At 39.8% G+C, this 23,305-nt stretch overlaps 1 protein-coding gene across 1 annotated transcript in view; it reads left to right on the top strand.

The window, feature by feature from the left end:
• naaladl2 (N-acetylated alpha-linked acidic dipeptidase like 2) overlaps positions 1-23,305 on the top strand; it is a 367,789-nt gene that overhangs the window by 320,516 nt on the left and 23,968 nt on the right. The window contains exon 15 of the mRNA XM_087180108.1: positions 21,498-21,591. Within this exon, the coding sequence (XP_087036234.1) occupies positions 21,498-21,591 (94 nt within the window). The remainder of the gene's footprint in view (positions 1-21,497; positions 21,592-23,305) is intronic.

Genomic DNA, 23,305 nt, shown 5'->3' with positions numbered 1-23,305 from the left:
CTCTGCAGCATCGCTCACATCGACAGCAGCCAAAAATATATTGTGGGGTCCAAAAGTCTGAGACAGGAAAGTGCCACCAGACTTTTGGACCCCACTGTAGAAATGAGAGATGAAAGCAGTTTGGTGAAGTATGCTGCCAAATAGGCGTTTTTATGTCTTTGAAGTGGATGCAGTGTTTCAAAGCCATCATGGGACAAGTGGCATTGTCAAGCTCTAGGTACGAGAAATCGTCTTTTGTCTCCATGCCTGAAATCTTGAAGTCCCTCAGTCTTGCTGACACTTTCTACTCAAGTATCTCCTCCTGTAGAGGACCAGGAGTTCTAAGAATTTGTGACGGTTGGGATACTACTTTTTTTTCAAAGAACGTATTCTTTTACTTTTTGCAAACATTGGATGGATCCCGTCAGTCCACACTAAAATCACCCATTATGAAATTAGAAGTTCACTTTTAAGTGTAGGTTGAAGGTTAGAAATGGAAGTTCTATTCATTTGAAATCAATCAATCAACACAATAAAGTGAAGCCTTTCTGAAGCCTGTGTTTTTCCTTCTGAGCGTGATTGTCCCCAAGTGTGATATATAAAGTTTTCACTTCCATAGCATCACTACTTCAAATGTTTGTTTGATCTCTCTTTTAAATCTAAAGCAATTGTAGCCTATCTTTGCAATCTTTCAACCTCTGGAAGGTCAGTCTTGTGCCAGTTGAGGCTTCCAATGATGGCAGGTCTGAAAGCTAAAAACCTTTTTAATCTTTCTTCTTGTGACAGACAAAACTATTACATTATTAACAGTGTGTATGACGTTATATAATATTAAGCAGCTTATACAAATTCAAATGAGGATAAGAAATCCAAGGAATTCTTCCCTTAAATTCACACATAAACTAGCAGAAAACAACCTAACCAAACAATCAACAAACAATCTTAAGCAGTTTTGGCTATATTGCACATCCTAAACATGAAATGGTTGGAGGAGTCTCTTGAAAATAAAAATGGTTTTAAGTGACTGTGACAGACAAAAAAACACAAAGCTATTGAGAGAAACAGAATATCATTTCAAAAATCAAATAAAAGATGGACCTGCAGTAACGGTTACTTTTTTTTTGTAATAAGAAATAACAATTCAAAGCAAAGCTGTGATAAAATTAAAAAGCAAGATGTCAAGAAGAATACAATTATCCGCACACTATACAGGTCAATGGCTGTTGCCAGAGGGGGCAATACTTGAAAAGTTTTTTTTTTAATCGGATCAGACTGGAACATGTCCACCAGCAATGGAAATGATTGAGAATGCTCTCTGGCTCTGACAGAACTTATGCTGGACTTGTAGCACTGTGTGTTCCCATCTACATCACCCACATTTCCCTACATGCTCAGAATTATCTGCCTCTCTTATATGCAGTGAGTTGCACTGATGCTTGTCATGCACTAATTAATGTGACACTTTAATTCCACTCTGGTACAAAAAATAAAGCCAAATCACTTTAATGATGCATCTCTGTACTAATGTGCCAATCCCTATCACTGTCATTTTAAATGTCATGTGGCAAAACACAATGGCCATACTTTGTGTCATTAGACATTCAACAACCTAGCACATTAACAGGAACGCAAACATAAATGTGAATAAGATGCATTTTTCGAGTGTGAGTTGACATAGTTAAGAATAGGCAAGCCTTTTTGACACTCATCATACACCTTTATCCTATTTAAAGTGGCACACCTACAGTATACAACAAAACTGATTGCACACCATTAAAACGCTAAATTGGTCAATTGATCTTACAATAACTGTATTATTTATAAGTTGAAGTGTAAGGTATTTCATCTCATTTATAAGTAAAAGGTAACAGGATAAATAGACTACATTGAACATACAGGCCCCAGAGTACAACCTCTATGCAAGAAAAGTTTGAGATGAACTGGACATAAGATGAAATCAAATCAAACTACAAGTGCAACAAATCTAACTTCTGCAACAGTGTTGGGACAAACTTTCTGAACAATATTTATTCCAATGTAGAAAGAACGTCACAAGTGTGTTTCGGCTGCTAAATGAGTCAAAATGTATATTCAATTTAGGCTTTAATATTATATTACATTTCAGTAACAACTGGAAAAATGGTCTTCTAAAACTTTTGAACGGTCATGTACATATGAGCTAATTTTAGTGTGACACTAGCTAATTTCTGTAAAGACACCTGGACAAGTGTTACCAAGTTATAAATACTCTCTATTTGTCATTGTGAATTTCTAATGGCATTCGATTTACACATTTACATTTACACATACATGCAACTGATGATACTCTTTTGATAAAACTCTACCTTTCTGAAAGTCTTGCCTTTAAATATACAATGAATAATTGATGTGTCTGTTGGGTTTTGTATCTTTGCTTGGCAAAGATACAAAATAGACAAAATAGAAGAAAATGAAGAAAACACCTTTTCCAATTTGATAAACACAGGCACTACATATATGGGGATAAATGCTGCAAAGTAATAGAAAGAAATAGTGAATAAAATATACTGCTGAGTTATATGAGTCTATTTATCTGCCCACCAACTGCCCGGCTGACACTAGCCCCTTTTACACAGCCTGTCCAAGGCCTTTATTCCGCTTCGCCATTCTGTATAAAAGGTACCAACACGGACTGTGAGGGCACTGTGTGTCACACACACACACACACACACACACACACACACACACAAACTGTGTCAGAACTTCTGACAGGTAGCCCATCCTCCAACATGTGCATTGGACCCTGTTTCCACAAACCTCCTCCAAACCATATTGTGCCAGCAATCACACACGTGATAAATGCCTCACTGGCTTCGGGAACATTTCCCACTACATTCAGGCTCAGGTGACTGCTCTGTTCCAAAAGCCCTCACTCGACCCTGCTCAAGTGGACCCTATCGACTGGTCTCAGTACTGGTCGCTCTAACATGGGCATCTCAGGCAGACCACTTTTTTGGTTTAAATCCCATCTCACTGGGCGCTCCTTCAGTGTGTCATGGCAAGGACAAATGTCCTTATCCCTTCCCCTCCCCTCCCTACAGGAGTGCCCCAAGGATCGGATTTGCAATATATACCATCTCCTTGGGTCATTGATATACAAACGACACCCAACTTTCCCTGCCGTTCCCACCAGATGACCCTGGATCTAGGCCTGTCTTTCCACATGGATGAAGGAAGTCATCCCAGCCAATCAGTCTCTCCATCATGATATCGATATCAAAATTGTTTTTTCATTTCTTACCCCAACCAAGGTTGCATGCCACTTTGCTCTATACAGCATCAGACAAATCAGGCTCAGTACTCCACCCAGCTCTTGGTCCAGGCCATGGTTATCTCTCGCCTCGACTACTGCAATGCTTCTGGCAGGACTCCGTTCATGCACAGTGAACCCCTGCAGATGGTCCACGATGCAGCAGCTCGTCTGGTCTGCCATCATCCCAAAAGGGCAGATGTCACTCCATTACTCGCCAACCTACAACCCATGGCCTCCTGAATCAAATTCAAGTCACTAATGCTTGCCTTCAACTATTGGTCAAGTTAGTCTGTTACAAGGGCCACCCAGCCAATCACAGTCATTTGACCAACCCACCAGGCTAGGGAAGAGCAAACAGTTGAAGTACAGTACAGTTGCTGCTGGCTGTCAGATTATAGGGGACAGCTCACAGGTATGAAACAGCTAATTAAGTAGTTTGTAGAAGTCCAGTGTTCCCCAAAATAAGGCTATTTCCAATGGGTAAAAAATTATTTCATTATAGAGCTGGTGGCAGGACCTTGATCCACCCCTCTTTGCCTTGCCTTGCTCTCTCTCTCACTTTCTCACATTGCTTCAATGACTTATATGGGTTGCACACCTGACTACACTCATCATCACTGTTGGGTGTCAGATGTGGGCTGCTGTATATTTGACCACACCCAGTGAGTATATGGCAGTGGACATTTGTGCATTGTAAAGTGCTGCAGGGCACGGGGTGTGGACAGAGCATGAAGCAACTGGATGGATGGATGCTGGATGGCAGTACAAGCATTAGTTTTAGTCTGGGTGTAGTTACCTGTGAAGATTTAGAGGTGATTGAAACTCTATTCTGTGCTTTATGGAGCTTAAGACTTTACTTTGTTGCATATGGAGCTTGTGAAAGTCTCCCACCTTAACTGACCGACTGCCTGTCTACATTTCCCCTTGATTCTTTGATAGCTCCAAAGACTCACTAAGTCTCCTCTCCATTTTGCTCCTTTTAATTATTTTACACAGTAGAGCAGTAGAGCTGGGCTGCTTTGATGCCAGAAGATGTCTTTCTTTCTCTCTTTTCATGAATACTCTAGTGATTCCCATCTTCTCTGACACTCACTCTGCTCTCTCGCTCTATTAGTCACTCCTGTAATCTGCCCTGCAGTGGTGTTACAAGTCCCACTAAAGCCAATTAGAGGAGCCAGAAACAAATTTATAATTTGGCAAAATGGCCTTTAAATTGAAATTGTTAAAAGATATATGATTCTAAATCCTGCAGATGAGTTCATGCTCTTCTCCTTCAGGGAACAGAGAAGAGCATATGCCCACTCATGCCCAAATGGAAGTACACTCCTATCAGTATGCATGCACACAAACACACACACACACATAAACAGAACTCATTCGGGCACACCAAAGTTAGTCAACACACAGAGTCACACAAGATCACATGACGGATATGCGCGCTGTAACTTTTAAACCCTGTGTCAAATGAATTATTAAACCAAAACATAATGCTGCTATACTCCAATGGTGTGAAAAAACACACATCGCAAAACAGCCAAAGGCTTTTTCACTGCAATAACACAAGTGAACCCCTAAGTCTACTCTCTCTTTGCTGCTTTCTCTTCTTATGCTGCTCTCCTGCCAGTTTCTTTCCTATTTTCTTGTCATCATAGGGGCTACTGTATCTCTGTCTTTTCTAACACACACTTTCACAACAGTGCTGAAGATGCAGAAGATGAAAAATTGATTGGCATTACCATTTAATCAATAGACAGACATGAAAATGTGATGCGGCTGCTCCCGGGGTGATGTTGATGGAGAGGAGCTAGATGTTTTGGCGAGAAGGGAAACGCCTCGGAGACCTCGAAGATACAGGCCAACAAACACAAAAAGGCCTTGTGTGTGTATTTGTGTGTGTGTATATTTCTTTTGTGAGTCCAGAAGAGCAGTTATCAGGCTTGGATGATTGGCAGACAGGAGAGAGAGGAGGTTTTCATTGTTTGCTGGGGATTAAAGATGAATGTGAGAGAGATCTCCCTCCCATGAGACCCGATATTTGTGCATGGATTACGTGTGTGTGTGTGTGTGTGTGTGTGTGTGTGTGTGCGTGTCCCCTTACTGCCTCTATTGCTGTCACATCTGATCACAGCCCATCAAACCAACTGAAAGCTGAGTTGACAGAACTGTTTAATAAAGGCAGACACACACCCTAACACACACACAAAGGTAGAAAACTTTAGAGACAATAAGAGCCCCCGCCTCCAGCACACTTTTCTCATTATTTGTCCTTATTTCTGTTGAAATACAGCTTCATACACACACAGTTTTTTTTGTTTGTTTGTTTGTTTATTTGTTTGTTTTTGGTTGAATATATTTATTGTTTTTCACATTTCATATCCAATCAAAACAGATACATAAATACCTACAGATAACATTAAAGAGGAAAACAAACAGCAACAAACAAAAAAAAAAAAAAACAACAATGTTTAGAGTTCATTAGTTCATCATTCTGTCAATCGTTTCTTCATCAGGAAGTACAGAGCTGGTTATGTAACTTGGTTTCCCACGTTATGAATGAAGCATCTCAAATTGTGTTTTTTCTGCTTCTGTTTTTGTTTTGCTTTGTTTTCCTTTTCTGAATGAATTTCAAAGAGATTTCTTTTTTGTATCACTTTAAATTTGCTTTGATTTAATGTCAATCAAGCACAGTATGTACACACCCACACACTCTTTTACAGGAGAGGTCTAAACAGATAACAAGTGAAAACACCTGTGTGGGTGGGCTGTGGCTGCGTAGGTTCTTTGATATCAGTTCCTTATGTGTTAGATACGGTTTTAACACCTCTAGTGTTTGACGTTCCAATTTGACCCGTGTTTGAATTAATTAACAAGCACTGAATAACACAATAATTATCATCCAGCAAAATCTTATCTGTGCAGTAACTTATTATATACATTATATTATACATTATATTATATCCATATTATATGCATTATATGTGTGTATGTGTGTGTGTATATATATATATTTTATGTACTTTGGACCTCATTTGACTTACAGATTCAAGTCAATACGTTTTCTTGATTTTATTAATATTATATTCGTTTAGCTGTAATTTTTCAGGATGTTTGACTGGGTTTGAGCAATAACTACACAGATGTATAGGATGAAATGAAATCCTGTTTTGACCAGAAAAAACTTAATGGTATGTTTCACACAAGCAAACTTGAAAACTAGTAGGAGGGTTAATATAATCAAACCAATCAGTAATGGTAAAGTATTATTGCTGGATAAATGATTTGTAACAGTTGCCGCACAGGCTCATATTGTACTTACATTTTGTGCTGCAACACATTTTATTATAGCATGGCTAAAGTTGTAAATGAGTTGTGTTAGCATTGACAAATGTTATTGCCTAGCATGATGTAGAGCAAATGATCCACCAGGGACACATGAATGAATTTGTTGTCTGTGTTCTCGTCACTTCAAATCTGGGACAGTCTCCGAAAACCTGCTGTATTCTTCACTTCCTTTTACAATGCATACTTCAATTGGCTTTGCATCGTTCTTTGAGTTAGCAGGAGCACCATATGTTTCCTGGAGCACAAAGAACATTTGATTTCGTTAATGGCTCTCCTCTCCACTGTTTCTCTGACGTGTTTTCCTCTCTATTCTTTCTTCTTGTCCTCCTCTTCTGCCTCATTTCTCATGACCTGTCCTTTCCCTTTTACCTTACACTCTTTCTGAACTTTTTCTCCTCTTCCATTGTCTTCACCACTTCTTCACCTTCTTCCTCCACCTCCTTTCCCCCATTAATTTTCCATGACTTCTCCTTTTTTTTTTTTTTTTTTTTCTAAACCTCCTCCATCTTCTCTCTTGTCAGGTCAGGTGATTCATGACCTCTGTGTATTACAGAAACCCTCCTTCACTCATAGCACTGGCAGACACAGTATATGGGACATGAATATTCATACTGTGCTCTCTGTGTGCTGTGCATACTATAGCTTTCCACTCTGTCCTGCTTTTATTATACTTTTCTTCTGTTCCTGTCAGTTTCTGGGATGGCTGTATGAAAAACAAAGTGTAGTTGTTGAATGCTGTAACATGAGGACATACAAGGATTCGATGTAGGTTGATTTATTCTGAAAGACCTGCTATTGTTTTGCTGACACACACACATCCAAACCCCAGTGAGACAAGCTTTTATACAAACACAGCAATATGGAACCACTTGGCCTGGAATCTGTGCGGTTAGAATCAAGGTTGAGTGACTTACTGAAGGGCACCGCAGTAATTCAGCACCTGGTTGAAATCTATGTACATCCAGTTTCCACAAAGTACAGGCACAACACACCAGAGAAATGTAATTTGCACACTGCAAATGTGATCCTGTGTGTGTGTGTGTGTGTGTGTGTGTGTGTGTGTGTTACCTTTAAAGTCAATAAAAGGTCACATTTAAATTTTACAAGAGAAAACATACCAACATCCCCATGAAAACATTTTATCATTGTTGAAGTTCAGTTACACAGAGCTTGTATGTGACCAATGCAAACAGTTTCAGAGTGTATTAGTAGATTTTTCTTATTGAAAATCTAATTACAAAATATATTATATTACAATTTTAACCTTTCATTATAGTTAGAGAACACGGGAACTGATTTATCCTTTTCTTGAGACTGTCCTCTTATAAAGAAGAAAAAATTAAACCCATAAGTGTTCTTATTACAACCTATAGTTATGTGCCTGCGATGTAAAAGCATTGAAGGCATATATTATTATCCTGCATACTAATTATGTGCCTGCAATGCAATAACATTGAAGTCATATATTATTATTATTATGTGCCTGCAATGAGAATGAATGGGGAGACATCTTTAAAACAACCATCAGGGCAAATTGGAAGCTACAGTGAGTTGCTATTGGGAAGTGATGAGACAAATCAGGGCTAGCTGGTTAGCATGCTAACCTCAGTCAAAGAAAAGATGTTAGAAGAGTTAACACTGGTGTTGCTTTCCACTGCTGGAGACAGCTGTTGGTGAGTAAAGGAATGAAGTTTGATGCTGAACTCACAACATTTCCTCTATAATGGTAATCAAACAGCTGTTAATGCTAATGTTGGCTATGTAGCTTACAAATAGTTTCTTTAACCAAGTAGTTTCTGTGCCTAAACCTAACCAAACCATGACCATCCCGCAACCTTTAAAGGTCCGGCATGCCTGCCACTGTTACACTCCATGGGTCGTATCTGAGGGCAGTGACGAGCAACCTGTTGTTAAGGTCGAAGGACTTGTTGCTTTGCTTGGTTCACCAACCTTCAGGGATTTAGTATAATGTGCTGCACAGTCTTGAGTCGTCAATAGAGCTTGAAATTGACTGTTTGGATACTTCTAAAAATGACACTCCTAGTCAAGTGTCTTGATTTCAAAGTGTGTTTGCCCTCAGTCACTTCTCTTTCAGCGCCTTTAGTTGGGCTTGTGTCTTGAATGAATGAATGAATGAATGAATGAATTAATTAATTGATGTCTTTTAGGCATTGTCATAATATTCAGACGGACAGCATTAATGTCCAATTGATTCGTACTTTCACTGTGTTCCAAAGGAAAGTGATCCTTTTTAGTTTTACTGAATAACCTAAAATTATGACACAAAGAGCAACAAAATGCATCTCATTTTCTCTTCTTAACTTACATAACTGATAGAGCCACTCCTGGATCCTAGTTTTAGACAGAGTAAATTTCACATAGTTGTCAGTGCTGAACTCAGTTATAATTAAAACAAGCAAGTGTCATTATTATGATGGGTGCAAATGAGGAACCAGAGCTAAAAAACCTGTCATGTAATTCAGATCTGTCGCTACAGTCAACAATCTATCAGTCCGTCCACTGACTGTAAAAATAGGGTGGGTGCAAGTAACTGCTGAACTGCATGTGAAAAACTTCAAGTGTACTGATGACTAGATTTACTTAGACAGCAGCTAATTATGAAATCACTAATGAAATGACAAGATTGCAAAATATTTAACAGGTGCAGAACCTGTGAATACATCTTTTAGTGTGTATTAGTTTTTACAGGAGAATTTGTAATTCAATGAATAGAATAAGAATAGAACAAAGTGTAGCTTCCTCACAGACTTTTTTGGTATGCTCTTTACGTCTGCTCTTACTGCAGTTTTAGTAGAATACAGGTTCATTGGATGGGTTGTCTCCTTCTCTAACCTTTCTTTTTTAATACAGCTTTGTGTATCGCACCTGCTCTTTAGATATAGAATTTTCAAGCACAAAACTGATCCTTGAAAAGTGCTTGAGGCTTTGTTGAGGCTTTTGCTGTAATGAGCATGGCTGAGCGCCGACATTCACAGTATCAATCTTCCAGGCTACATATGTCATGCAAAGCCATACAGAGACAGCAGGCATGGGGGCGGGCCTATATGGTCGCCAAAGTGTGAATTAATTAGCACCATGTCTGAGGGTTTTTATTCACCTCTCCCCAATATGTCACACTCAATGATCTAACAAGGCCTAGAGCAGATAAAAAGCACATGCTGAGACAAAGTCACTCCCTGGCACTTCCTGAAATCGTCCTCCAGAGCATGAGCTGAGCTTGAATGGAGAAAATGAGTTTCTTCAATGAAATGTTCTTATTTTTTCCTCCTGGGAATATATTAAATGACATATAAAAGCTAAACATAGATACTGTCTTTAATCTTTTTAGTCTCTACTACAGAGGGTTTTTTGACCATTATGATAACCTGAAAAAGGTAATGATTATCATATCTAACGGCTGTTTGACAGGTTAAATGTTTTCAAATGAATCCGTATTTCTACTTCACTGTTGTCACATTTGATCGTGGGTAAAGGGTTTAACTCAGTGTTTATCCAATTAAAGCTTTTCCAGTTGGGTATGTTCATAATTGGTTGTCTGTGGGAGAAAAACTCTTTCTTTGATTTTGTTTCAGTCAGTACAATCAAAACATACACACACATGCAGTGTGTTTGGAGAGAAGCGCTGCAGATGGGACCATCTGTTATTAAAACGCAGGCTCGTTGAGGCAGGGAAAAGATGTCTTCCAGAAACTAGCTCATTGCATGATTTGTGTCGGTAAATATTTGTGCCAGCACTGGCCATGCGTACTGACTGTGTATGTGTTCTTGCGTGGACAGGAGGGTGTGTGAGGGTTTTTTATATTAATGAGTAGAGAGGCTTTGCACTCATGTCAGAAATCACCTAGCAACCATATCTGGGAACATCATGAATTGCAGTGAAGAATTGAAATTGAAATGCCCTTAAAGGCCCGGTTTACATAAGTGAGTAGAGTCATTTGTGTGATTTGTAAGTCATTTACTGTGGATAAGGTATCTGAAAACTTCTCAAGGTCGAACCAGTATCAAGCCAACTATTGGCATATTTAAAACACTGAATAGTCTATTTTCCTCAGTTGACAAACGTAGCAATAAGCACATCTAATATAGGAAAGTTATTTCAGCATAAAAAGATATATTGTAAAATATGGGCTCATGCAAAATATCTAGCAAGACATAAAATAATAAGTCTGCCGCATTGGTAGAGTTGCTACCAGTCATAATAATTATGACGTGTGCAAAGGAGGAAGTCAGGTGACGTAGTATACAGTAAAGAGCAGCAACGTCTATGTCGTAGAGGAGGAGGTCAGGTGGATGGATGGGTCGACATAATGCACGACTTTCACACAGGATTTTTGTTTGTTTTTATTTAACCCAAACTATGATCATTTCCTAAACCCAACCAATTAGTTTTGTGCCTAAACCTAACCAAACCATGACCGTTCCACAACCTTAACAACATGTTTATTACTGTTGCCATGACGATGAAGGTCAGAAACACCTAACTCTGGTACGATTCTCGTATCTGAGGGTAGGGACAAATGACCTATAACTTTTTGTCTTTTTCTGATGGTCCGTTTAGGGTAATTAAAGAATCATAAATTATTTAACTTTTATGTATTAAAACAGTAAATAAAAGGGTATGGAGGTGGTCTTGTTGTTTGTTTGTTTGTTTGTTTTCAAGATAACAAAAATCTTTTCCTTCCCTTAGCCAAGACCAAAGTTTGTTTTTCATAGCCATGATCTTTCCCTCACTTTAAACCTGCATTAACTGATTTTTGGGCACTTGGGGGCAGCGGAAATATGCTGTAAATACAACATTGACATATTATCACCTTTTAAGTTTCAGTACATGACTTATATGTTATCAACAGTTGGCTATTTAAACATCCAGCAGATATGGAGCAACATTATCTTTCAGCTAAGTCCAATATCTACTGTCCTTTTAGTTCTGTTTTTGTTTTATACCAACTCTCAGAAATATATCTGGTTCTGGCGCCTGTGATGTTCCTCTGTGTTCATCAGCTAGTTCCTAACCGTTGGGGCTGGACAGGATGTATGAAGTGGGTTTATCAGAGCTGTTTTTACTGGCAACACCTGCATGCTGCTGCTGCTGCAGACGACACTGAAAAGAGCAGTGAGAGTAAGAAAATAAAAAACAATGAAGTTTTAAAACCGAAACAATGCAGACCCGGGTGATCATTCTTTGTGGGTTCATCACTGTAAGCAATACATGTCACATTACACCTAGTCATTTGAGCCATTATTAATATAAAGTTATTAATTAGTGCAGCTTTATACGTGGAGCAAGGCTCATATTAACAGTGATTAAACACATGTTTGTTAATTTGTAGAAAAACAGGGAAATCCCAGTGAAAAACAGTTCAGCCCACAGTCATTCAGCGTTTTGGGTCAGATCTGTTTGGCTCTGTCTGGATCTGTTTGTACTATTGTGTGCCATTAGGTCTTTTCAGTGTTGATGTTTTGAAACTCATCCTAATTCAAGTTAAGGGCTGTTATGAGAATTTTTTTTTCCTTAATTACCTTTCAGACTGTCAAGGTACATTTTCTTGAAACTAAAACAGAGTGTACCCTCCCTACTTTTCTCTAGCAAATCTAATCACCCATTTTGCTACAAACATGATTGAACCTTGAACAGTAACGGCTGACAAAAGCTGTTCTCTGGCAAAGGAGTGTGGCTTGCACTTGGCCTAGAGGCAGCAGACGGCTCTTTGTCACAAGAGCAGCAACGCTGCCAGCTGAACCCCAGTTTGACTCCAGCCCACAGCTTTTTTTTTTATTCCCTCTGCTTTGAGGCCCTGAGTTGACTTCCCTGCTTGCGATCACTATCTCCCCAAATTGTGTTTTTTTTGCGTGGGGGGAAAAAAAAAAAATCAAGGATTACTTTGTCCCTTCTGCTGTGGGCTGTTATAGAGTCAGCAGAGGATAGGGGGAGAGTTTCTGCAACCATAATGTTATATAGTCTAATATTAATAATGTTACAGTTCCATGTACAGACCCAAGTGTTTAGATGAAGAAACGACACATTTTTCTCAAAGAAAGTTGGATGTAAATAAAACACACTCGTCCCCAGTATTTGCCAATAGTCATAGTTGTTTGTGTGCAACCAGTGGCTGTTCTGTGTCCTTACCTATAGTGAATGTGTGCCAGAGTCTTCTTCAGTCTTCACCAAGAATACACATTGTATCACAAATGCAATAATAGATTGAAAAATAAAATGATTGATAATGATTTTCTTTAGACATAGTTGCAGTGTAACTACCTTTTACCACTGGTTGCCACGTTTTGACGAATCCTGGCTGTGTCCGATATTTTGAGGATAATTCATGCAGACTGAGAGCTGAAAGAGGTTCAACATTATAATTACACTAAATGCTTATTTTTCTTCTTGTGTCACCATTCTGTAAGCTTCACATAGTCTGCCACCTCGCCATATCCTGCAGCACAGCTTGAATTTTCTCAACACATGGGCTCATTAACACTGTATAATCATTTTTAGCCACGCCAACAGCATCTAGGGAAGGCAATGCAGGTCTGTCGATGAGTTCACAGCAGACCAAAATACCTCACCACTAACTAATGGATGGATTGTCATAGAATTTAGTACAAACATTGATGGGTTTCCAGAGGATGATGATCCTCTGAGTTTTCAATGAGGTTGACATTTGTGGTTCTTAAAGCTGATGTCGGCAGAAATTTAGAAGAAAAGGGGCCAGAATTTGAAAATACAGCCACCCTCTTGCAGCACTCCACTCACAGGAATATGCACACGTTTCCTACATACACACATTGTAAATCTACCTACACAACCAACTACCACAACACATTTAGATATGACAGGAAAATGAAAACGTTACCTGTCCAGTTGAAGTAGAAGTTTTCACCATCTCTGAAATGCTTCACAGATGTTGATAGGTATCCATGAAGGGACGTGCACACACATCTGCATTTGTGGGAACGCTTTGAAAAGACCTGGGGTTAGCCAAAGTCTCCCGTCATGAGCTAGTTTTCTAAAGCCTGAAAACATAACCAAGAGGTGGTGCAGACGTCTGATTTGCTCTCAGACCCCTTGAATTGCAATATGCTGAACGGTTATAATGGAATTTTTTCCCATTGATGCCAAAACATTACTGCCTACCCCAGCTTTTAGAGAAGTGCCTCATCAGCCATTGGATGTATTGTCATAACATTTGGTGCAGACCTTCATGCCCCCCTCAAGATGAATTGTAATAACTTTGGCGATCCTCCTACTTAATGGTGCGCCATCATCTGTCTGTTAGTATTGTCATTGTAAGCGTATCAGCATGTCGATGTTAGTATTTATGTCAAAGCACAGCTGGGCATAAGTACAGCCTCACAAAGCTGCTAGCAAGGCAATTAACCCACCGTCTTGTTAATTTTAAGTGCTTTAGCATTCACTTATGCAGTGATTTTAGATTTTGAGTTTGTGTTAGTTCAACTGTGCTAGCATGCTAACGTTCCAGGTGTTGCATGCATTCACACAAACCGAAATGGAAACTTTTCCTGTGCACCAAAGCATTTCCCCTAGTGAAGTCCTGCTTTATCGATGTATGTTTTGAATAGGGAATACAATCAGTTGACCTCAGTCAGTATCAGCAGCAGAGTAGACATTTACCTATATCAAAATTTATTGGAGAATCAAGCTCCATCAAGCTATGCATGTGTACTGTAATGTTTGTTTATGCACGCCGTCAAAGCTTGAAAAGAGAAAGTGAATGCCACCCCTACTGTACTTTACCATGCTGCATCTATTCATGTGCTGTCGTTACATAACTTAACTACATAGTTTATGGTTTATTCATGAGGCCTATTTTGGCCCAGAGAACTGGGCGTCCTGAATCAGAGGAGAATCTCTCCATCTCTCCACAGGCCTCAGGGGAAAACAGGCAGGCAGGCAAATGAGATCGCAGCCTCGGACAGAATTACCACTTCACTGAGAGAAAGAGAAAATGATGTCCGTCACCTGCTCTGCTTCTTCCATCCATCCATCTGACCATCATCATTTCATTTTCTTGCCTCCTTCATCTGTGCACATGCGCCTGTGGGCATGTGTCTGTGTGTGTGTGTGTGTGTGTGTAGATGTAAGCGCTGCACTGCTCTGAAGGTAGCGTTGCCACGCTGGACGTCTACATGCATGTATTTTTATAGACTGGCACTGCAAATGATGCTACCGATCCGGATAGGACAGGAGTTGGCTGAGAGGCTGTGTCAGTTGTGCGTCACTGAGAATACACTATGGCTTTTCTGTGTGTTAGAGAGAGAGAGCGAGAGGGAGAGAAAAACGAAGGTAGATAGCATGTCACAGCAGAGCCCTCTGCTGTTTAAACCACCAACCACTCAACATGTCCTCAGTTCTACTTTTGTTGTAGATTTGTTCTCAGCTGCACAGTAAGCTCCTCAATCACGGTCAGTTTCACTTTCAGAATTTGCATTTTTTGTGGTGGTTATCAAAATTCAACATTCACAATTCCACTTCTGAATATATCTCAGTAAGGAATATATCTGTTACACGTGACGTGACGTGCATGCGTTTCTTAGACTCTTCAACTGAATGTCTTTTCTTCATTTCACGCTCTCGCATGCAAACATTATCATAATATCAGGCACAGGTACACATTGCCCTGCTTCGTCATTCTGTCATTTCTTTTTAAAGTATATTTTTGGGCTTTTTATGCCTTTAATGGACAGTATAGTGGAGAGTGACAGGAAACAGGGAGGCAGAGAGAGGGGGAATGACATGCAGCGAAAGGCCGTCCGATGCGGGATTCGAACCGGGGCCAACTGCAGCGAGGACTGTAGCCTCTACACATGGGGCGCCTGCTTAGACCACTACGCTACACGATGCCCCATTCTGTCATTTCTTTGACGTGTAATAGGACTGCAGATTTGGCTGAAAAGGCTCCTTGTTGTAAGCAACAAGAAATTAATAAAACATGAGTGAATAGTGCAAGTACGTTTTCAGGAAGACAGGAGCTTTATCTTTGCTGCTGACATTTTCAGTCTCCTTTACAACATTCATTCAGACATTAAAGTCGCGCACAAGTAAACACAAAAATTAAAATTGCATCTCAATCAAAGTCATTGTTTGTTTCACCACTCACTGTTGACTGTAGGCCATGATTACTTGGTATGGGGTACAAGCATCATACAATACAATGATGTTGAAAATTAATCTGATAACGTGCAAAAGAAATGACTTAAACAGAGGTAAAAGATCTCATTTACATTTAACCTTGCTGGCTTATCCCACTGAGGCAACAAATGTGCTTCAAACATCCATAGGCATATTATCACTATTATTATTATTATTGGGGATTCTGGTCTTTCTAACCCTGAAGTGCCTGTAATTTGTTTTTGTGCCACAGATACTCTTTCCAATTTAAATTCAACATAAAGATCACAGATTAACATTCTCACTTACATGCTTACATACAGTACATCCACACATTGCTGGACTAATTGGCCTGATCGTCTCAGTCCTTCAGATGCAGTAGAAACAGCTGTAGTTTGTATTTACACAAGCCTATTACAAACAAACCAAGAGCTGCAAGCAGGGACTTTATGTTTCAGTCAGTCTTTTTCTTTCATTTTTCATTTTAATTTAATTTCTTTTATGCTGATGATACTCAATACATTCTTCTCATAGCTCTAACATGGCTCTTTCAACTAAGGAGCATTGTTAGGATCAGATCTTCTCTTTCATTCCAAAATACCAAACCCCTTTTTCACACCTCTATTTACAGCCAGTCGGACTATTGCAATTCCTCATTCAGTGGAATTCAATTGAACAGGTCCAAAAAACGAATTAAAAGGGTATGATCATATTTCTTGTCTTTCTCATCTCTCGTCTAAACTTTTTAAACTTTTCATACTTCTTTTTCAGGGACAGATAGACCCCTACCACCAACAATCCCCACACTGCTGACCTTTCTCTCTACAACCTCAGTGCCCTCTTTTAAACCTCTACTAAAGACTTAAGATTAGCTTTTAATCATTTTTACACTGATTATAACAAGTCACCCATAAACCAGACCAAAGTAAACACACACACAGTTGAATTAACCCTGGACTCATCTGAACATGTGAGATCACAGCAATCACACTCACATCCAACACAATCAAAGTTTGTTTGCTTGGGATTTAGTCGTGTTTAGCTTAATGGCCGAATGTAGTAAAGTGGAAATTCAGAAAATGATATGCAGCATGAAGAGAAGAATCAACTATGCAAGAATGGAGAGAAAGTCCAAAGAGGACATGGGGGGGGGGGGTTTTGGCACCAGCAACACATATTGAAACACAAAGATCACTTGGGCAAAGGTCAACTCATTGGCTTATGTCTCCATAATGTCAGCATATTAAAAATGTATGTAACAATATGTTTCAGTGACATTTCAGATGTAGCCTATGTTTATTTTGTATATTGCAGCTCATATTCACTCACAGACAGATCAGGAAATCAGGCTTGTCTCTGGTATTGGAGGATTTATGTTTTTACTGGTAAGCTGACAAAGAAAACAAAGTCCTCGTCAGCCTCATTCACGCTTTGAGTTAATCTTACTGTGTCTTTTTTTGTGCTGATAAATACACGTGTCTTAACTTATTTCAACCATTCCATGAAATCCTTCGTGTAGGAATGTGGGCTCTGTGATCAAGCGTAAAACGGTCCAGTACAGAGAAAACAGAAAGCAGCTCCAGTCGATATTGTGACTGACTCGTACAGTCATGTTCCCAGCTTGCTTGTGTGTTAGTGGTTAACTTGATGGCTACAGTAGTTCACCAACCAGCCCAGTAAGTATTTGCTGTGTCACCCTGGGTTCTGATATTTGACTGAGGGTCAGTGAATAAGCCCTAGTTATGACCTTTGACCCTTTGCTAAATAAATGTATCTGTACATACCAAATACAATTCTTCATCTCTCCTTCTTCTGTGCTTTGTGAATTCAGAGAGATTTTGACAACAGCTGAATGGTGTTTCATCCCTGAAATCTAACAGAGGCAGATGGTACTGATTTCATTATAATCTAAAAGGTCAGGGGAGGGGAGGACAAGAGAAGAGGAAAAGAGGAAACATGAGAGGGGATGCTTGGGCTAGTTTGTTCTACCTTCCCCTCTACTCCAGCTGTCATCTTTCTTTAGTATGAATTGTCTTTTTCTTTCTGTTATGTCACCACATTTCTTCCTCCATCATTATCTCTCACCATCTCATTTCTCACTGCCTCTCTCTCTCTCTCTCTCTCTCTCTCTCTCTTTCTCTCTCTCTCTCTCTCTCTCTCTGCCTTGGAAAGAGACGATCCAGAAATAAGGCCATAAATAAGAAATCAACGGCCTTTTCTGTCCCACCACATTACAGACTTTTGATGTATGCTTTCTGCAGTAGTATTACTCACCAGCCTCAAATCAATGCTCTAATCCCCCCCACCCACCCCCTCCAGATTGATTTCAGTGGCAACAGTGCACAGGGGTGCAGAACAGATCTGTACACTGTAGGCCATTTTCTCAAATACTAGCAAAGTAGAGTAATATTGGGACAGCTGCTTAGGTACATAAAGTAAGATAGAAGACAGGTGAGAAAGCATGATGTATCCGATTTCCAGCTTCAGTATGTTTTTAGATCTCTTAAACCTGACTGGTCCATCCTTAAAAACTCCTACTCTGTGGCTAGATGTGGTTTAAATTCAAAAGCTGACCACTCACTAGTTGAAAATGAAGACCTCCCCAAAAATGTGGATGTATGTTCTTACCTTTTAGAAATGTATAGCAGGTTGTGTGAACCAATCAGAACTAATACTGCAGCGTAAGACATTGCGCAGCGTCGATGTTCTTATGCGCTGGAACATGGTAGTTCAACGGTTCACAAAATGTAGAGCCAATGGAAAAGGCTGTTTGACGGCAAGATAACATATTTAATATAAAGTGTACACATCAACCGATATTGGCTGTTTTTGGATGGGCACATTTTTGCGGACACTCTCGCCCACAGCGGTACATCACTCGGCTTCTGTGCCGGTACTTCTGGCTGCCTCTCTGAGCTGGTAGCATGCTGACTAAAATCTACTGCAGGCAAAACATGGACTGCATAGAAGTACCTCTCACCACCCCAATTCACATAACCAGAGATATCCTTTTAAAAGATCAAAAATATCTATTTGTTTCACACAAACCTGAAAATAATCAGAAACTTTGAGGATTCAGAAATCTCTAAAAACACAAGTAATTATGTCATGTAACATGAAAAAGATGCTGTTTGAACCTGAAAGTGTCAGAAGTCGAATTGTTGTTCAAAGCAAAGAGTGGCTTTCTCAGCATAAAATCATGGCTAGACTAAAGGTTTCTGAGGGCGCAGTGCATGGAACTCTAAAATGCTTTGAAGAAACTGGATCAGATGTATCCAAAGCACGAGCACGCAGACCAAAAGTCCCCACACCATCAGACGATCTATACAGTTTCTAAACCACTTCTCAGGAGGAAAAACAAGGCCAAACACCAGCAATTCACAGTGGATGACTGGAATGAAGTCCCGTTTACTGATGAATCCAAGTTTGGCATGTATGGCAGGAGACAAACAGGAGAATGATACCGCAGTGTGTCAACCCTACAGTGAAATGTGGTGGTGGGAATATTGATGTCTGGGGTTAATTTGCCTAATGTGATGTTCGACACTTGCACTGAATTTGTATACTCTGACCAAGGAGAAGTACCGCTCCATCAGACATGTCACACCCTCTGGTTTGCATCTTTGTGGAGACGGATTCATACACAAACAGAATAAACACACCTCCAAACACACCTCAAACCTTTGCAAGAACTACTTGAAGACCAGAGACGATCAAAGAGTCCCGGCTGTCACGGACCTTCCTCCACCGTCACCTGACCTCCACCTCATTCAACATTTATGGGGGGAACTTGAAGACTGAAAAAAGTCAAACACTCTGTGACATCCCCAAAAGCTCTTTGGAACATTGTCAGGTCATACTGGAATAACATGGGTGATCAGGTTCTGCACAGAGTCGTGTCAATCCTTGTCAGCTCGAGTGCACGCTGTCATTAAAGCGAAAGAGGGACAAACCAAATACAAAGATATTCTCAAATTCATGTACGTTTTTCAAAGATTCAAATTTTCACTCATATCGTTAAGCTGATGCTGTCATTTGTAGGGAAAGAAATTAGTATTACTTTCACAACAAATGGAAAATAGACTCATGGTCTCAGACTCTCTATTATCATCTGTCCAATAAAGTCCAAAATGCACAAAAAGTTATCTGTTTAAAAAAAAATCATCATCATTTCTTGAAAACATGAAACTACAAAATACATGTAAGGTAGATCAGGATGAAAGTGTGAGAACTGTTTAGTACTTTTTCAACAGAGAACAGAAATACGAAAGAAGAAGAGCTCTATCCAGCTCTGTATCTTGCAGGGGGCCTTATATTGGTAATGGTGTAAATGAATGTAGCTCCAGTTAAACCATGCATGTGATGTCCTTGGCTGATAAAGCTGATTCCAATTATAGTGTGGGACAATACAATTTTCTTGCAATGCACTGAAGGGTGTGTTTCCTCTGAGAATGATACAGTCTAGGTGTGAAATAAGAGGATCGATGCATCAATAATCTCAGCTGTGGTTTTTTGTGGTTTGTTTTTGAGTAGTTGGTTAGCACACTGAGCTGCTGTGATGTTATACTCCACTAAAAATCCATGTCAAAGCCTTGCCAAGTCCTCTACCTGCTGAGAGAAAGGCTGAATCAGTGACTCTGTTTGCATCAGGATGACACTTCACTGTCTGAGAGTGGAGCCAGACAGACACTCTTTGTGATTTGGACGGGGCTTCTCGGTATAGGGTGCCAGAACAAGCAGGGATCTCCATAAATGTTTGCTCAAACTGCAGCCAAAGGTGTCCCGATTATTAATGTTTTCCCCAACATGACAGCTGTTGTCATGTCAGTATGAAAAGCGCAAGGTTTCGCGGAGTCTCAGATTTTTAATTTAAAGTGCGGACCTCAAAGGCGTATGGTGCAAAATCAGATCTCAGGCCTGCGACGACGTGCAGACACGACATGATCTGACAAACTGAATTCCTGCACCGTCATAAGTACCAATCACAAGGGAACTTAACTGAAATCTGTTGAGAACAAGCAAGAGAACATTTCTGTCCGTTTGTATTGATGCTAAATAAGGTGTAACATCCTTGAAGGAGATGAGCAGTTGAACACAACAGTGCACCAGATCCTGGAGGAAGAAAAACACCTAAAGGGGTGTGATGAAATATTATGAGTACGAAAAATATTATTGATAATAGGAGATACATTTGGTTGTTTTATATAGTATTGTCACTTTTGTCTAGTACCAAATGACAATGTAAAGACAAAAGGAGTTCAAGCCATTCAGAAAAAACTAAAGCAGTAGCAGATTCAAGCAGCAATAAAACCACACAGACAACAGCAAAGAACTGTAGATATAAGAGCAAGAGAAATTAAAGAGTTAAAAGTCTAAATTCAGGTGGAGTGTTTCATCATGTTTACCCTAACTGATGACCAAGCTTATGTTAATATTGTTATCAAAACTGTTGGGGAAATATCTTATATAAGCATTATTTTTGCTTGTTTCAGTATATTAAAAATGCAAATGTTGTCAATGTTTGCTTTGGAGCTTTCAGCCGTATGTCACTCTTTTCATTATTTGAGTTGGCTTAGCTGACATTTCAGCTCAGGAAGAAACAAGTAATTAGGTCTGAAGTCAAGATCATTTTTGTTTTGTTTTTTTTATTGCTGAGGCTAAGACTTGCAGTAGTGAAAAAAAATACAATGAAATCTTGCTTAATTCAAATCTCCCTTGGCTGTGTTCCAACAGATGACGGCAGAGGCCATTCTCCGCCTTGTCAATGACCCTGTGCTGCCGTTCTACCCTCTGGACATCGCCCTGGACGTACAAAACAAACTCAAAGGTAGGATTAATGATGATCCAGTATGATTAGTCATGATGGTGCTGATGATAATGTGCAGTGTTGTGGGGGTCCGGTGGTGTAGGTGCACCAGGTTACCAACATAGTGGAACATGTAGCCGCTCAAAAGAGCCAGGCACTTGTCTGCAGGGGTTGGTGGAGACCAAAACAAATCTAAAAGAGTGAATATCAGACATGACTTTGACTTCATCAGGTGCTAATGAGTTAAACCAGAGGTCATGAGTTTGACCACATAGTTACCTCTGTATGTGGAGGTAAAACCATAAATGATTGGAACGGAAATGTTGGTAAAAATCCCTCATTGCACAGAAAAATTGTGAATTGAATGCATACAACTACAGCATTTGTGTTTTTTACCCCAATGAACACGTCTCAGAAGGTATTTGACTTGTCAGACAGGTGAAACAAATTAAGTTTATGGTGGCTCAATGTCATCATGTTTCCCAGTGTAAGCCATGACAGTGAGCCAGCATGCACAATACCAGCACACTGGAACTAGCTCGCCAGATAGTGCACCTATCCGTGCTTTCCCTGCTATGACATCCCAGAATTCATTCTGTGAACAAGGACTTAAAGCTTGGCAAGTACAAACAATAGAAGCAGAGCACAGCTACAATAAATAAAAAACCCATTGTAAATAACTGTAACTTTCCTTTAAGGCAAAGGGAGAGTCCAAAATTGGAGGAAGCCATCACTTCAGCTAATGCTCTTTATTTTCTGATCAAATAAAAGTTTGAAGAACAGAAGCCCTGCAGTTTACTCTGCAGTCCTTTGTGGGCAAAATTGGGACAGGTTGTGCAGCTGTGTGTTCTTATCTAGGCTTTGTGTTTATCTGGTGAGTACAGCTTATGGTCCCAACGAAATATAACAACGCGATGAGTTTGATGTGTTTATACCTACGGTGACGCAGTTGCATTTACAGTAAAGTAAATGGAAAGATATGAAGGGACGCGTTTTTGACAGTGATTTGATCTTGCTCTGTGCAGCAAACAATAAGAGACTTGGTGTGTGTGTGTGTGTGTGTGTGTGTGTGTGTCTGTGTGTGTGTGTGTGTGTGTGTATGTGCACTCAGTTGCTGCTGTCTTGGACTTTTATGCAGAGGCATAACTCATCTTCACTGTCGGGGCAGCTTCAGCATCAGTCCTTAATACACACTCCAACAAACATGAATACTCACACACACACACACACACACACACACACACACACACACACACACACACACACACACAGGAGGCAAAATGACATGCCAGGAAACCACAAGTGTGCACATAATTTGCAAAAAAATATTTTAGTGGAATGTTTTTACATGTTTACACACACATACACCACACACACACACACACACTCAGCCTTTTTCCCTCGACTTTCTCACCCATTACGATGATTTAGTGTTGGTTCAGCTGTTGAGCTGAAAATATCGATCCTTCCTCTTATGATTCCACAGCAAAATGACCTTGATTCCTGCATTTGTAAAATTCAAAACCAAGTGTTAAACATCTTTCTTCTTCCTCTTGTAACCTTGGACCTCCACAGATAACCCTGAAGCCACTCTTCTTCTCTCCTTTTGTTGGAGCTCTATATGTCCTTTGTTCCCTCTCTGTTTTTCCTTCTTTTTCCCACTGTAGTGTCCTCGGCTCTCGCTTGTTCCTGTATTTGCATTCTGGTCTGTTTGGTCAATTGTTAGTGTGGAAAT

The sequence above is a fragment of the Seriola lalandi genome, unplaced genomic scaffold (genome assembly GCF_002814215.2).
Source record: "Seriola lalandi dorsalis isolate HSWRI2012SDOR001 ecotype SW California unplaced genomic scaffold, Sedor1 jcf7180002054890, whole genome shotgun sequence".
Taxonomy (NCBI): Eukaryota; Metazoa; Chordata; class Actinopteri; order Carangiformes; family Carangidae; genus Seriola; species Seriola lalandi.
Note: the sequence above shows the minus strand (reverse complement) of the source record. Positions and strands in the feature narration are given on the sequence as shown.